This window comes from Aythya fuligula, chromosome 6 (assembly GCF_009819795.1).
Source record: "Aythya fuligula isolate bAytFul2 chromosome 6, bAytFul2.pri, whole genome shotgun sequence".
In the NCBI taxonomy this organism is placed as follows: Eukaryota; Metazoa; Chordata; class Aves; order Anseriformes; family Anatidae; genus Aythya; species Aythya fuligula.
In genome coordinates, this window is record NC_045564.1 from 10,641,206 (window position 1) to 10,658,751 (window position 17,546).

The following is a 17,546-nucleotide window of genomic DNA, read 5'->3' on the forward strand; positions in this document are numbered from 1 at the left end:
ACGTGGGTGCTAAATGTAAGTAAATCCCTATCCTTGCTTGTATTGCAAATGCCCTCACCCTCCCATCCACTGCAAGTACGCAAAACAAGTGAGAACTGAGAAATAAAACAAGGGTTTCCAGTAACTCATTTGCTGAGAAGCAAGCCATGCTTTCCCCATTCATTCTGAACCTTAAAAGCCTGCATTCAGGCAGGTCTCTGAATACGGAAAAAAATAATAATAATTGAATACAAATTCTGGTATACAATACACAGCCAGATAATTAAGCTAAAAAAAGCTGCAGAGCTTTTATTTCACATTCTTTGTATCATTGCAAATAGTGCTGGTAGAAAAACACAGGGGGTACATCCATCCAAGGTGGGTTACTTATCCCTTTTAAATTTAATTTATTTTGTATTTTTTTGTTGTACTCAGTCTGGAATGGCATGTCTAAAAATTACGAGGAATCGTAAATACAGAGCAGGTATAGAATTTCCTATATATGTATATATATATATATATAGTGTTTCCTTACAATACTAGGTATTTTGTAAACGAGATCATTAGATTATTAATTTAAAGAGTCAGCAGAAAAAAAGTAGGTCTCAGGCCTTCGTGCATCCTGAAGCAGAAATTAAGCCTGATGCAATGAGCTGCTGCTATTCCCCGAACAGTAGCGCACAAACAGGGTAATGAAGGAGTATTGCGTTACGTTCCAGTTTCTTTAGAAACCTAAATGGAAACATTGATGTTCGCTGAACGGGAACATGTAAAACTGACAGGGTAAGAATTCTAGGAGTTTTCAGATGTAATCTAGAATGCCTCAGAGGATGCAGGACTAGCATTTCATAGAATTTCCCTCTGATAAGTCAGATATGAAGGATGATAACAGAACACTCCTTAGGCATGACTGATTTCAAATCCAAAATTACACCAAAACTACAGCTCAGAAGAGCATCCTGTACCGTACAGGGCAGGGAAGGTTTCATTGATTCTATCATTCAAATCATGATTGTGTCTGTGCTGCCCACTTGCAGCATCCTTTAGCATTTTTAGCTTTTGTCTCACTACCCAGGGATGCTGAACGGGAGAGTGAAACATAGGGAAGGTGTCCCTGGGTCTGGGTCTTCAGATGCTGTGTGCTGGCCCCGAATCCCTGAAGGACGATACTTCCAGCTAGTCCAGAGGGAAGGGAAGGAGGTGATGGATGCAGGAGCGTCCATCTGGAGGAGAAAGAGCTGCCCAGCCCTTCTGCAGCAGCCAGCGGCCATTAGGGGGAAGGCTGGAAAAATAGATGAAGCCCTGTTCCTTGTAGAAGAAAATGCTGTCTGGGACAGCTGGCACAGGGCTCTGGAACAGGTTGTCCCACCAGGACTGCACAGCCTAATTGCACTCACTCACTTGTTTGCCAAGGCACGCGCTCTCCTGCCAGCTCTCGGAGCAGGACACGATGCCCACGGCTGTTAGGACTTGGACAGGAGCACAGCAACCACAAAGGCCTGGGCAAGGCGCTCCCAATCAAGCGCTAACGAGCACAGGGGTGGGAGCAGCGGCAGGAGCTGCCCTCCAGCCCTACCCCAAGATTTCTGGGGGCACCTGGCTGACAACCCCGAGCAGATCCTAACAGACGCGGGTGGGGGCTACGCAGATCCATGCTCTTACCTCGTCGGGAGCACCACTGCCGGGAAAGAAGTTCCCATCATCATAGCGATGTAGTGAAATATAAAGAACATTAGGGTCATTGTAGAAAGCTTGCTGAGTACCGTTCCCGTGGTGTACATCCTTCGGGGACAGAGAGTGCATTATATGAGGGAGGTTAGCGCCTTAGTAAGAATGCAGATTAAAGCCATCAACGTGGGATTTGGAGGGGATTTTCTTTGGTGTTGAGCTTCATTTTTGGTGCTGATCTAATTGAAGCAGTTTATTGCAAATGAGAGTAACCTGTTTGGCACAGCTGGCTTCAGGTTACACTTCCCATTTAACACGCAAAATAAATGAAAATAAACACAATTTCAAACATTTACCAAAACTAAAACCAGGACCAATTTACTTGGATTGAGAGAACTGGATTCATACCTAGTCTTGAGGGATGTTGGGGATGGAAAGGCTGTATTAGTTGCCCTAAATATGCATTTTTAATCAGTCTGCAGGGTGACCAGTGATAGGAAGTGCCCTGCAAAGTTATCAGGTCTGGCCCAGTGATGTTAAATGACACAAACCTGTTGACCAGACCCTCTGCTGCATTGCTACTTGGTGCAGAAATGCAGCCCATAGCAGGATGGGTTTGCAAAATGCTCCTGTTTGTGACATGAAAAACAGTTGGTGGGTCCATCCGGTAAAACAAAAAGACAAATATATCCATTTTAACTTGTGGGTCTTGCCCACAGGAGATTTGTTGCAATCTAATCAAAAGTCTTGGCCAATACCCAGGAACTCAGATGTCTTTACAGCCACATAAATACATTTTTAAATCAATAAAATGTATCTGCCACGTTTTTAAATCTATACATCACCATAGCAAAATCACAAACAAGCTCTTTCTCAATTCCACTGCACTGTCTGCAGAATATTTCACTGTCTTGATCCAATTTAGGGAACACTTCTGACTGCCAGCCCACACGCACGGAGGCTGTGTTGGCCCCGAGGCAGGACACTGAGACCATCCAGACCACCGGTCCAGCCATGCCCGACAGCCCATATCCCTCTCGGCAACCAGTCCTCACATCTTGAAAAGAAAGCTGGGATGGATCGCAGCAGTTAAGGCCAAAAACCATCCCTAAAAAAATAAACCATCGCAGTTTGCAGTTACCCATCCTTGAGATTGCATTATGGGCTTGTTTTACATTAATTACAATTTTATTCTGAAAACCATGGACCTTTTAAATAGGCATTTCTTTTACTGAAACATTAAAAAAATACCAACCTACCAAACAGATTTTGGGTTACAGACCACAAACAACATTTTTTCACTGACTTACAAAGTCTGGGCTGGCCCCACAAGAAATTAAAAATAATAATATATATATATTTTTTTATTTTCCACCTGCTCTCCTGAAGGGTAAGAACCAGTGTTTACTCACCCAGTCCACTATTAGGATTTTGCTAACGTTCAGTCTTTGCTGGAGCAGCTTGGCTGCAATTGCCACGGAGTTAAAATAGCAGAAGCCCCTGAAGGTGATGAGAAGGGGGAGAAAAGAGGAAAATGAGAGGTGTTAAATATAGGTCTCCCTGGTCCCAATGCATCTATCATCTGAGACATAACACAGTAGGAAGAAATTTCTTCTGCTTTCACTCTGCTTTCCTCTCTGGAAGATGCATGTGTGCTCAATTAGGAACACAAAACAGCCAGGCGGCAGCAGGTGTCTCCTGATCTCTCAGGAGGTGCTCTCCCAGCCCCGCTGCAACGAGATGCTGCTCGTTGCCAGCTGCCCACAGGTGACCCTCAAACCTTGGGTGTGAGAGGTGGGGACCAGAGCAGATGGGCTGAGGACATGGCAGGGAGGAAAAAGAAAGGAAGAGCAGGACTGGAGCACTGAGATGCTACGTGCATTGGCTGGGAGGGAGCAGACACGCTCTTGGAGGCCTCAGAACACTGCGCTGAAGCACCTAGGGCATGAAACCAGATACAGGAGTGCAACATGAAGTATGCAAAGCCCTAACACCAGCCCTGCTGTATGAAGCACATGCAAGATGCCTGATTGCAGCTCGTGCTTCATGAAGCCTTCCTGCTCTGCCACCTTGCAGTCAGAGCTGTGGTGCCAGGACACAAGTGTGTTTGCTGGGCTATTAATTGCGTATCCTTGCTTTCCTCACATGGGGTGAGCCATCAGCATTTAGCTTAAAACAATTCACAGGAGTAAATGAAAGCATCAGTGCTTTTCCAAAGCATGGCTGTAATGCTGATTCTTGCTAAAAAATTAGCCACCCCAAACCACAAAGTGAGATTTTGCCCTCTTCCAGAGGAGCTTTGAATGGCATGCTGTTTTACGTATCAATAAGCAAGAAATTCTGCAACAGTAACCTAACAAAAAGCCTTTCTAATTCCAGCTGTAGGTCACACAACAGGCAAACACTGAAGCGAGGTAATAAAGCCCATACGTATACTTACATGGGTGTGCTTTCTTCTGCATGGTGACCTGGAGGCCGAACAACAGCAAATCCGTTCTGCACACAGAAATAAGAAAAGAAAGAAATGAGACAGGTTGGAAAGTTTATCTCACATGGATGGGTGCAGAGGTCATGGCCAGAAGCGCTAGTTTTGCTTTGGAATCAGTTATTCTCGATGGTTTCCTCACAAGAGCATAGCAGTGGATGATGCTCTCCCTTGTTCTGGGGTGGGAAGAAATCCATGTGAATTTTATGGAAACTGGCTGGTACAGCTTTTCCTTCCACTCAGGAAAAAAGAAATAAATGATGCATGAGGTCACTGAACTGGCTGGCCCAGCTGAAGGCAACAAAAAGACTCTCGAATAACACCAGAATAGTGATTTCGCTTGCTGTTCTGGTTTCTTTCTCCCTTTTAATCAGTGCATAAGAACATTCACCAGGAGTCTGTTGTTCACTTGCTGATATCCTCAAAGATTTTTATGACTGAAGCCAGATGGTGCCATTAAAATGAAGCTAACTGGACCTCCTGCACTACACAGCCGTGAGCTGAGCCCTGTTGATCCTGTACACAGCCCATTCCAAAGCAAAACATTATTTTCATACCAACCTTCAGTTCTCCCGTGGCTACTTTGAAAACAAGCTCGATGACACAGCCCACGGCCAGGCGAGCGGCACCGGACGAGTGGACTTCGTTCCAAATCGTGTCGCTGTCGACCTGATCGAGACACAGAGGAGCCATGGTTAGAGGCAGTGAGGATGGCCAGGAAACGGAGACTCATGTTTTATAAGAGAGTTATCCAAATGTATTGAATGTGTGAATTTGCAGAACTGATCTCAGCAGCAGCGGGGCAGTGCCACGGTGGCTGGCTGCACAAGGACAGTCATGACACCACCGACGGCTGTCCCAACAAAAGACACTCCAGAGATGACCATTTGCTACAGCTCTGCGATGCTGAAGGGTCAGGGCTCTAACTCAGAAGCAAATTCAGCATCTCAAGCAATGTAAACCTGCAGGTGTCTCCCACTTCTAATACCACCACATCAGCACTTCTCCGCGATTGCTGGAAGAAACCGAACCCAGAGCCAAAAAGAGGTATAGAAAATCATTCAACAACCCTAAGAAAAGAAGAACACAATGAGAACACAGGACATAAGAAAAGCCTGCCCAGCCTACGCCCGCCAGCATCTGCTGGGGTAAGGTTCTGCTGACACTGCCTTCCCCAGGGAAGCACATCAAGCCTCTCTCATCAAAAATAACAGACCTTCAGTGCCTAGGTGCTGACTACAGACATCCAGTTCAACGCTAACTATCTGACAGCACCAGCATCTTCTGTAGTTTCTCCCCGAAAACGTGCCAACAGGTCAAGGGCAAGGCATTCCTCAGGCACTCTCCGTGCCGATGTTCCACAGGATCATGTTCTAATTCAAACAAAAAGTGAGGAGCGCTGGCTTTTACCACGTTCGTCCCAACAACGGCACAAAGGCAGGATCGGCCTGCAGACACACGATGAAAATGCCTGCTCAGTTTTTACTACAATTCAGCTGGAAGCTGCCGAGAGGAGGAGGGGGAAGGACGGCTCCGGGGCCTGCTTCCAGCAGGGGCACCGCTGGGAACGTGGCTCTGGATCTCCTCCCCAGCACCCCGGCCTGTTGGCGCGCCGCGATGAAAGCAAAGCTTGTTTTCTTCTTGCCAGTCACAGCCTTTGCAAAATCCAGACTACTGGGACGGTCCCACGTCAGGATAGCTCTGCTGTACGTTTACCCTATCCACAATAGGATGGACATCCTATCCATCACAGGGTAAATGCAACATTTCTCAGTGTGAAAAATCACCAGCTATTTTTTACATATGACTCTCCGTCGAGCGTATTTATGGAAACAATGGCAAAGGAGAAGGAGAGAAACGGGTTATTTGTTTTGTCTGGCATCCAATCTGCTTACTAAGCTGCGGGGAGATGCAAGTCACCCCGTATGACACTGAGCCACCTCCTTCACGGCTGTGCTAAAGCCAGTGGAAATTGTTCCAGCCCTCTTATCGGGGATGGTTTCTGGCACCATCTGCCCTGAGGACGGTTTTGAAGTCACAGTAAAATATGAAAGCATTAGGAGAATACAAAAAAAAAAATCTCTGAGGTGATGTTGCCAATACATGCACTGTCACAGACTCTGGGGAGAGCTACTGCATTGATGGAAAACCCCTATGGTACCTCTGTGGTGCCAGGGCTCTCCTCAGCCCCCATAAATTTGGGCAGTAACATGGGAACAAAAGTACAACAGGGTTTGAGTTATATACAATGCTGCTGGGAGCTGGGAGCTTGCCTGAAGAAGACAGGACTGGTCTGACCATGTCCCTTCAAAAGCCCCTGCCAGGGTGGGAAAAGAAACCTCTTCTCCTCCCTACTGACCAGCAGGCTACTGTAGTGCTCTGCGAGGGTCTGTCTCCAGGCTCCTCATCAGCAGTCCCGTGAAAATAGTAAGAGACAGTCAAGTTACTTTGCAATTAGGATGCCTCCACTGTGCTCCCTTGGGAGATCCAGCAGCCTGCCTTCTCACATCCTCTCCTCCCATTGTCTGTGAGTGGGAGATACGCACAGCTTAAGCAACAGAGAATGCTGGCTTTGCTCTTACTAAGAAAACGACAGACCTCGTGCCTGTAATATTAATTCTGGCTCCTGGTATCTCAGATAAGGACAAGGTTGGTAGGACTCTGCTGCCTCACTTCCGCAGGGCAAGGGCCACACCATGGTGGCTCCCATGTTTCTTACCTGCAGGCTCCACTCGAGGGAGATACAGCTGCACTGCTTAGTCTGGACTGAGCAAATCTAACGTGTCTGTCTTCGTATTGAAAGAAAATGATTCAAGACACTAACAGCTAAGAGGTGCTTTCTCTCTCTTTGCCCCATCACAGTAAGTACCAGGCCCCCTCCATGGATGCAGAATTGCAGAGGGCCACGTTTATTCATCGTAAAGGCATCAGAGAAATAAAAACACTGAAAAGCAGAATTCACATGTCCTTTGCACGGCTTTACCTAAGGACCCTCGGACCCCCTCAGATGTCCGTTTGTGCCAGCCTTCCCCACAAACCATGCAGAAGTCACTGGTGTTCGAGCCAAGCACCGCTAAGTTCAGGCCCTTTGATGCCTGCAGAAACCAGGCTCGCATTGGCAGCACTTCAAGAACAAGGAGGGCAAGACAGAGCGGTTTTGGAGAGTTATTATTTCTGCAGAAAGAAATTAGGTACTCAGAGAAAGTATTCCACCTGTGGTTTAGAAGCCAGCCTCCAAGACTCTGCCATGCCCCCCCGCTCAGCTACCAAGCAGGAGGACTGGATCAAGAGATGCCCCTTCCTGCAGCAAGTTCTCCACTGCCCCATCCCACGTGCACACATCTCCAAGATAAGGATTTAACACCCAGCCACCTTCCCCAGAACGGATGTCTGGAGACTGCTGGGCCCGAATCCAAGGCAGCACTTCATCATCTGTTTGACTGCAAGTGTTTGAACAGTCCCACTGAAGTCATCAGCGCTCTGCGGCAGAGGGGCGTAGACTCTGCCATGGTGGAAAATGTTATTAATGTGGCCCTGAGCTGGACTGCTCGCCGGCTCTGGAGCTGCTGCTGTTTGGTGCTCGGGCTGCTGTTGACCCCTCCATCATTCCTGAATTCTGAAGTTCATTACAGGGAGACGCTATTTGGCTTTCCCTGCCTGCGAGTCCTTTGATGTAGCTGCCATCACAGGAGTTGTTGCTGGGACAGCACATCAAGCCTTACCATCTGGAAGGACTTTACGGAGAGAGGAAGCATATTTCTTGCCTCTCGTTGATCCAAGAGCGCGTATTTCTCTTTTTCTCCCCTGAACCGGAGGATACAACTGCGTCAGAGATACCGAGTCTTCCACATCTGCTGCTGTTGAGTGGATGAGCACACTTATCTCCTTGAGAATAATGTTAGAGCCTTGCTTATTCCAACAAAGGAGCTGCTGTTTCTGCTACATGGGCTCTTAGCAGAACTGAGGACTTTCAGAGGTGGAGAGAACAAATTCAGTTCCTGGGTCCTGCTGCAGACCCCTAAACACTTGCATGTATGCTTATTAGAAAATGATGAGGGAAGGTCCATCTGAGAGAGGCCTTCCTCTCCTAAAAGGAATGTCTAAGATGTTTCTGGGTGAAACCTGAAAGAACTTGTCCTTCCTCTAAACATGAAGTCTTTATTAATACACACGATGAGGCTCTTACCTGTGCTGTGTACTGAACTATATGCTGACAGGCAGCCATTTCAAAATGAAATGAGGACAGTCTTAAAAAAAATTTCAATATTTTAATCTTTTCTGTAGCCGAAGAGCAATGCAGATAACAGATTAAACACAGGGACAGGCAGAGACAAGTGACTCTGCAAAGTGAAGGGGAACAAAGGAGTTCTGCCCTTCTCTCATCACAGCTCATCATAGCACTTCGGTGACTGCAGCACACACCAACTGTCTGTACCCAACCACATCTCCTTAAGCACTGACTAAAATGCTCACCTATTTTTTCCTTCTAAGACCTGCTAGGAAGTATCTTCTCATTTACATTCCATGGAAGTCACTTTTGTTGTCTGTGCTTTGCAGTATGCTCACACAGGCAAAGATATTTTACACAGTCTAATCAGGACCTTACAATCAAAAATAGAAGAACAGATTCTGGAAAAGATCAAAAAAAAATAAGAATCACTAGATTTCTTTTTCTAAGAATGAAAAAAAGAAAATATTATATGTGAAAACAAAACAAAAAAAAAGAATTAAAAATACTAGCTATCATAAAATCAAGTCTTTGAGTGTTTTGAAGTATTTGGCTGCAAGCGTGCTGGAAATATTTTGTGGATTCTCAATGCTCAAACTCATTTCTCTAAAATCTTCTTCTAATTATCCTGGATTACGTAACGCCCCGGTGCATGTAAATCACAGATTAAAAAAAGCGTGTGCGCTGCAGAGAAGTGAAGGTAATGTCGCTAAGTAAAAATAGTGCATGCTGTACTTGCAGATGTTGCTAAAGATCAGTGGGAATAAATTACAGTTGTTTAAATCAGAGCTCACATCTGTTGATATAAGTGCTTCTGTGCTTTCTTCCTTTTCTGCTGCGCTCAGGATGTGTGCAGGTGGGAGGAGGTTTGCTAGCGTCAGCTACGATGAATTGAAGGCTCCTCGTATAAAACAAACCAGTGAGGAAAAAAAAAAACCAAGACTTTCCAACCACTAGGGAACAAATATACTTTTTTCTCACTGATTTTGAGACATTGTGACCTCGTTTTTAAAGAGAGATTGAAAGGTGTTATGTGATTAACTGGTTTTCTCTAAGCTTTTTCCTGCTCCTTCAAACTTCTGTTGTGACACTCACCAGTATAAAGAACTCAAGGAAATTCAAACATTCCCTGATCATTTAAAACAGAACAGGAAGATCTACCAGCTCTTTATGGGCTTCCCCCCACCAAATAGTTCTACATCTCCTTTCAGACCCATTTATTCTTTTAGCCTACATGGTAACTCCTGGGCAAAAGAATTGTGCTGTTTGTGTACAGAAAAAGGACTTGGCTTCAAGCTTTCCATCCCATAAAACCATTTGACATCCTCAGCTCAGCAGTCATTCAGCTTTCACCTGCCCCAGTCCAGGTCTCCTTCCTGCCCACTGGCATTATTTTGCATCCAGCAACACTGAATTTCGTGTACTACTTTACTATTTAGTCCCTTGTTATCATGACACCAACAGTATTTCTCTCCAAATATCTTTTGTCTTGACGCCCCTGAATAAACCCCATACCTGCAGCAAAGTACATTACAGCCCATCCCAGCTTTGCAGCATTTCCATGAATACACAGACCTGTGGAGGGCTGTAATTCCCACCAGCGTTTCCCATCTTCTAACCAGTGATGCAACCAAAAGAGGACTGGTTCCAACTCATTCTACAGTAGCCTCATTTTTTGGAAAACTTCTTTTTTTCTTTATGGCATCATGTTTGCCCCATGGCAAGCATTTGCCAGACCAGCATTGTGTTCCCTGAGTAAAACCCTCCTTCCAAAGCAGTCGGACAACTGGAAAGCTGCCTGGTGTCTTGTTGAGCCTAAGGCAAAAACCCATGACTTATCCACAAGTCTGTACTTATTATTAAGTGACAAAATCAGAGAAGACTAAACTGCTGAGAAAAATCCCTGCTCTTTCAAATCTGGGCTACAAAACATCACCTCTACATAGCCCAGCATATGTCCCACAGGCGCTTGGATCACCTCGTGCACCTCATGTTCCTTCACCAGTGAAACCAGTACGAAGCGAGTGGAGTCCATACAAACTTCTAACCCTACCAGGGCTGACTTGCCTCCATCTTCTAACTCAAAAGTCAAAGATAAAGCAAAGACAGATGACTGCTCAGCAACAAGTAATGCTCTGCCATCCTGGTGATCTAGTGCAAGGGAGAGTGTAAACACAGCTCTAATGCTCCTCATCTGTCAAAAGAGCTCTGCAGACACCTTGCAGCCTACGTGATGGCCAGCCAAACAACAGCAGAACCCTAAAGCTCTCTTGCTAGAACAATTTAAAATAATTTAATTACACCATAATAAGCACTCAATCTCCCAGCAGTCTTCACATGCTGAAACTCCTCAGACTTAAATTACACTTCCTCTCTCATTGAAATTCTTCATAACTGATGCTTTACCCAAGGCCCTCATGTTTTAAAAACTTTTTTTTTTCCCTCTGATTTCTTCAAAAAATATTATATGCATCTGAAAAATGCCTTGTCATCCCCTTTGGTGGAGAAAATAATTTGGTTTTCATCTGCTACTGAAAGGCGTGCTCTGTGGCCCCAGCTAAAATCCCACTGTAGGGCTTCTTCCAGCTTTTTCCCATAGCAAATCAAATCAAGAGCAACTTGTCTCACAGAACTGGCATGCTCACAAAGACTACAGCTTTCCCTGTATTTCTTCAATAAACACACAACACTGCAAACCAGCTTTCTTGACAAATCTCACACTTCCAAAGACAGTAGAGAGCAGGCTTGAAAGGGCTACGCTTAAACCCATCCAGAGCACACACAAGCGTGTAACGCTTGATATGCCAGAGCCTATCATTCTGGACCATGGCCCCATTTTCCCTACAAATATATGGCTGCAGTGTACATACTAATTAGAAACGCATCCCAAAAGCAGTGACGAATGTGTTTTCCTGCATCAGACATGAAAGCAGAAGCACACGAATAGCTGGCACTATATTCCAATGGAAAGGGGGAACAAAAACCAAGGAAAACAACCAAAATCCATTTTTATGAAAAATTTGGCTAACATGTTGTTGATTACTAATAAATTACTCCTTTTAAAAAGCTTTGCTGATAAAACATGAAAATATCTGCTGGGATTACTACAGCACTGCAGAAATGTTGGCAACTGTTTTATTTCGTATTTAAGGGTCTGTGGAGACAACTGAGCAGCGACTTAACTGCACTCGCTATCTTTATTACGAGCGTATCAGTAATACCAGCACTGTGGCGTTTCCTGCCCTGATTTAGGATTTAATGCAAGACTTCTGGGACTGCACTGGGCTCAGGCACTGTCTCTACTTGTTACCATTCAGTCTTCATTTGCAAATGATAATTTTTGCTTTGAATGGCATGCCTGACTGCAGGGCAGAGTAAATCCAAACCTTTTAAACTCTAGCCAAAAATTTGCCATGAATTAGGAGACTGCAGCATATTTACAATACAAAATAAAATATCTCTACGAGTGCTCAGTGGTGGCGGTATGAATAAACGCCGATTATTCTTTTTTTGACGGGATAATTTTCAAAGCAGCGATTTTGCAAAGACTCAGGAAGAAAACAATTTTGTTTCATTTCCATAACAGAATCCAGACCTCTAGATTCAACCTCACGAGCTACAATTATGCATAAGAACTACCACTGTGAATTTTCAAACACAATGCCTTTTATTGTCTCTTCTCATTCTTTTCCCTTCCTGTTCTCCGAGAGTTTCTGTAGTGTCACCCTACATAGAAACTTTGGAGCAGAAAGTCTGACTTGAAAGGAAAACTTTCAAGTTTTCAGGCTTAAAAATAAATAAAAAAGTAAAAAACAAACCACAACAAACAAACAAAAAATGCAACCCAAACCTTCAACACAAGGTATTTGAATGGTATTTGTTTTTGCAGCCTTATGGGAACAAACAAAAAAGCCTTTTCTACTATATGAAATCTCGACAGATGAAAACTAATGTTGGGCTTTTTCATGATGGATGGACAGATATTTTAGTCACCTCTTTCAGAATTCAGGCATGACTGTCCTAGAGCTCAAGAAATGAAAGATGTCAAATACCAAAGACTGCAATTCCCTCACGCTGTGTAACCTGCAAGACTTTTCATTCTAGGACAATAATAGAGCCCAGACACAAATACAATAACTTACTATTTACAGGAACTTCCCCAAAATTGTCCTTCAGTATCACTATTTTATTAATATATTTTCCACCTGCACTAGGAGGCATGCAGGCAGCTCTGAAGTGCAAATACTGAAGATGAAACACCTACACAGCACGAGCAGCACGAAAAGCACATCTTGCTTTCTGTGCAGTTGCAGCGCATTTTTGGATTCAAGGCTGCTTTAGAATTCAGTAACCTCTCGTCCATTAAACATCAGTGCCTGAAATGAGGTTTCTCATCCCAAAAGCCAAGAGACGAAACATGCCTATGAATGTCCCACACGCTTCAGTGCTCCAAAATAGTTTAAAATCTTCATGCTGCTTTTGAAGAAAGGCACGTGAGGCTGTCACTGCTACCCCGCACCCCAGGCAGACCCTGTTTATGGATAACATCTGGTTGCAATTACCTACTTGATGGAATGCAAAGCAACAATTTTTGTTACCGATGGGACTCAGAGAACAAACAGGACATTATTTACACATTAAAGAGAGTACTCACCCCAACACCACCACAAGGAAGCCTGACAAACATCGACGTTAGAGAACCTGCAGAAAAAAAAAAAAAGGGTATCCACTAAGTCAAAAAGTCAAAGTTTACCAGATTTTGGTCCAATTTTATGGCAATGCTGAAAACTTTCTTAACACAGTAACAGACCGTGGTTTTCTAGCAATTTTCAGAAAACACAGTCAATACTGTTATATTACAATGCAGAGATAAACAATATACGCACTTGGATGTGTTCAAAAGCCTCTCCAACATAAAAGCCTTCCATAAATCACTTATTTTTATGCAAGCGTTCTGTGCTGTCCTACATTTCAGGCAATCATGCTGACTATAAATGATTGAGACGCTACCAACAACTGCTCAGCATGTCTGAGATGAACATTTTAACTGCTTTCAACTGAAAGCGGATGGGAAATCATAAAAACACCCTAATTATCAGTCATCTGCACAGACGCTAAAAGATTTTGGAGCACATTAGCTTCATAAAAGACGAAGACAAAAAATAAACCGGTGGCAAGCAAACAGAACGTGTTTTGACTGAAAGAGCAAAACCAACATTAAGAATTTGGGGAAAATGGAGAAAAAACATCTGTAAGACCAATTTTGCTACTGTAAGGACTGTAACATCACTTCCTCAGCTTGTACATCAGCAATATTATTACCCATTCAAAATTCTGCAGGTTTATAAACCATACAATTTATAAAAGAATGAGTGCTCTCATATGCACCACCACTCCCCTATGTGCATGTCTTGTAAGTAAGTGTGTCTATGCACAACAGGTAAATGGGGAGAAGGAAATAGACGCATGCAGGCACCGTAAAGATCTGTGGTACATTGCCTGAGATTCATTTGCTTGATATCTATTTAAAACCAATGAAAGCTAACAGTTAAATAAACTGTTTGTTTGTTTTGTTTGTTTGTTTGTTTTTCAACCAAACCAGGTTCCTGCTCTGGTCGTGTCTCTATTGAAAGAACAAATTCCCTCCAGTGCTAACGACCATCTTTGCAGAGCGTGAAGTAGCCGTGATGTGACACATGGTACCGAGGACCAGGCTGGTGTCAAATGCATAGCAGACATACGTTACCCCTTTGACTGAAAGCAGAGTTAATGCATCTGTACTATTAATCTGAGCGCACAGTGAGATTCGCTCGGTGATTAGATCCACATGAAAACTCTTAGATCATCCTGCCTTAGACCTCCTGTCACATCTTTCACTGCTAATCCACCTATTATTTCAATATTTATCTTCTTGACAACAATTTGATTGCTACCCACAAATTAAAAGCAGCCTCATTTGCCTGCATTTAAACTTGTTCAGCTGGTTCCAAAGCTTCTCACTGTCAAATGGGAGAGAGATTCATATTCCTCGTCTTGAGACTTTCAAGGGCCTTAGCAACATTTCAAGGGGCAAAGTTATGCAACCTGCCTTGAAAGCCACCACCTTTGAGCTCTCCCGATAAAACACAGCAAAGCAGATCTCTGCAATGCTCAGGCTCCTCTGGGGAAGGTAACTTCAACATCAGCAGTGGACGTCCACTGCAGCACGGCAGCTCTCCTGTGCTGGTGAAGGAGGGCACTTGTTGAGAAAGGAGTAAAGCTCAGAACTAATAGACTACGGGACAACTGCAGAAGTAATCAGCAGAGCCATGGTATCCAAATGCATTGAGGTCTGCTCACAGTTCTGAAAAATCAGAGCTATTTGCCCCCTTCCCACATTCTCTTAAAGAACTGTCAGATGAAGCAACATCCCTGTCATCATTTGCAGAAGCTTAAAAAAAAATATCCTCGTTTTCATCTCTCGGCTTTACAAGTTTTTCCTTTTAGGCTGAGATTTCTCATGCTTTTTCTTGCTCATAGACATATCAAAGGCAAAGAGTTTACATGGAGCCAGTTATCCTATTGCAGTCGTACACATGTCAAGACACTCAGGTCTAACCAACTCACATTTGCATATGTGAGCCTCACGCAAAGCTTTGGTCTCAGACTTCAAACCTGCCATACATTTAGCCCACAAATATATTTAAAAGAACCCCACAAAGCTGTTTTGTAAATATAAAAGCCTTTTAAACTTTCAACAAGAGAGGATAGCTGAAGAAGGGGCTGCTTACAGGCTTGTTCACCTCTACGCACAAACAAATATGCACCCCAAGGCTTTTCAGGGAGGCTTTCCCAGCACATCAGAGGGTGTTATCCTCACTCAAATCCAGCATTATGGAAGCCATCAAGCTAAGAAACTGTGTTGCTTTTTTTTGGGACAGCATTGCCTTTCCTGCCCTGCTCCCAAAGGAGAGCTTCTACCTGGATACTACACAAATTTCCCCTCCAGGCTCACTCCTCTTGCCATCTCAGCTCTCTGCACTGTCCCTCCGGATGCTGGGCGTTGAGTTGTCACCTCGTGTTCTCCTGCCTGGCAGGATAACTGGCAGCCAGGCTGAGAGGCAAAGACGTTTGCTCTTGCCCTGAGCAAAACCTGGGAATCGCAAAATCCCGTGCTAAACAAGCAATCTGTTTTTTTGCCCAAATACACCCGTGGAACTATTGATGCAGACTATGCCATGACTTAAACGGGTACAGCAAAATATTTCAAGAGGATCTGACACTGGAATGAGCAAGGAGCACTCGGTGCTACCACAGCCCAGCCTACCAGTGTACCTGGCAAGGGGTTTCGAATGCCTGGCTATCAATTGCCCCTAAAGGAGCAGGGTTAGGATGGCCCAGAGCCCCCTGGTCCCATGTAGGCGATGACAACTGTCAGAGTCAAGGTCCAAACCCCATCTGATCCTGGCTGGTGAAGCCACCAGCTCAGGTGCTGGAGGACTGCCCGCCTCCCACCACAGGGAATCCGATCCAGAGTGGATGGCTGGGGACAGATCCTCATCTTCAGCGCCACACTTCAAGAAATTGCAGTGAAATCAGTCAGAGTGAAGGTGGTGTAACTGCAAATAAGGAGCCGTCCCAGATTTACTGGGGAAGATTTACACCTTGTTTCTTTGGACTGGTGGATACGACTTAACTCAAGGCGAGAGTTTTACACTACCAAGGATATGACATCGTAAATTTTTAAAACTGTACATGCTAATTGCACTATCATTCAGCCAGAGATGTCTACTTTTCATTTCTCTGGGTTTTAAAGAGGTGGTAACTTAGCTAAAAATATAGTGCTAATTATATGTTTGAACAACTGGCTAATAGCTTTCCTCTTCGGGGTTCTCATGTACGTACTTAATATGTGCAAAAATCTTTCCAGCTCTTTTGCCACAACCATTGCAATATGCAGACCATCAAGTTAATCCTCTTTTTATATCATTCAAAGTAGAGCTAATCCCCAAAATAAACTTTCTAAACTTCTAGAATTCTCTTTTTGCTGATGCCCACAAGAGAACTTCCCCAGTTGCCCCACTGGCCTATGATCTACTGCTGTAAAAAGGTAAAACTAAAAGGAGAAGTCATCTCCCTGACAGGAAGGTGCTAAAATCAATGTGATATGATTATTTGGCTTCTATGGGTGGAGTTGGTTATCTGAACAACCATCTCCCTAGATACTCTGCAGGGAAAAAGTCGATATTCTACAGCAGATGCAGCCCTGGTTTAGGGAAGATCCAGTCCCCAGTAAAAGGGATAAACAATCTTGTTCAAAATTAAACAAAATGTAGGACTATCTAAGAGGCCCCTGCATCTTTCTTGTGGATTATCCATACAAACCTGACAGCTATTTGTTGATGTTTATGCAGCTGGTTGGTGCTGCAGATCTAGGTCCTTAGCAGGGAGTTCCAGTTCCTACCAAGCAAAGGAGAACTTTCTAACATGCAGAGCAGTGTCCAAGGATACAATAAACTCTAAATTATCTTTCCTCCTCAGAGAGGGTTATTTTAGATTTTGAAGGCATCAGTGCAAGGAAGTTGTAGCTATCTAAGGTTCAGAGATCACCTGTGGATGGGAAATGCAATCTTGCACTACCCAAGTCAATGCTAAAAGTTGCAGAGGGAAGAATTGTCATGGGAAATGCCTACAGCTGAGGCTGGTAGGACCCCGACATGCCCATCTTTCACACCACCAATGCTAAATGATTGCCAGTTGGGGCTGTGGACAGTAGCCTGAATGCTGGAGGTCAGGAAGGGGAGCCCTCCCCACAGCCAACAATACCTAGAAGTTTCTTGCTGTCCAGTTTCTGTCTGTTCAGAGGGTTTGTGCCGTACAGCAGCGTATGGGCTTCCGAGTGAACTGTCTGCAGCTCTTCTAGAGTTGCTTTTCTTCCACGAATACACTGAAAGAGGAAAGAAAAGGGGTGATGAAATCCCTGCTTAAATGCTCAACTCATTACTGAACTTTTTTCTTTTTCTTTTTTCTTTAACTTAGCAAGCCGTAAAGACAGCAAGTAATAAATCTAAACCTGGTTCTCACGTGAAAAAATCTTTTGTAAAGTTGATTTTGGTTTAATCCCTTATTCAAAATACTACCCTAACAGAAAAAGTCATATTTGGATTTTTTTTTTTATGTTTGTTTTAAAAATATTTACCATAGTGT

At 44.1% G+C, this 17,546-nt stretch overlaps 1 protein-coding gene across 1 annotated transcript in view; it reads right to left on the reverse strand.

Moving 5' to 3' along the window:
• Positions 1 to 17,546, reverse strand: part of LOC116490575 (histone deacetylase 4) — a 207,768-nt gene that overhangs the window by 21,055 nt on the left and 169,167 nt on the right. Inside the window, exons 15-20 of the mRNA XM_032189907.1 lie at positions 17,166 to 17,286; positions 13,015 to 13,061; positions 4,694 to 4,801; positions 4,088 to 4,143; positions 3,060 to 3,147; positions 1,642 to 1,761 (exon numbers count right to left, since the gene is read on the reverse strand). Of these exons, the coding sequence (XP_032045798.1) occupies positions 1,642 to 1,761; positions 3,060 to 3,147; positions 4,088 to 4,143; positions 4,694 to 4,801; positions 13,015 to 13,061; positions 17,166 to 17,286 (540 nt within the window). The remainder of the gene's footprint in view (positions 1 to 1,641; positions 1,762 to 3,059; positions 3,148 to 4,087; positions 4,144 to 4,693; positions 4,802 to 13,014; positions 13,062 to 17,165; positions 17,287 to 17,546) is intronic.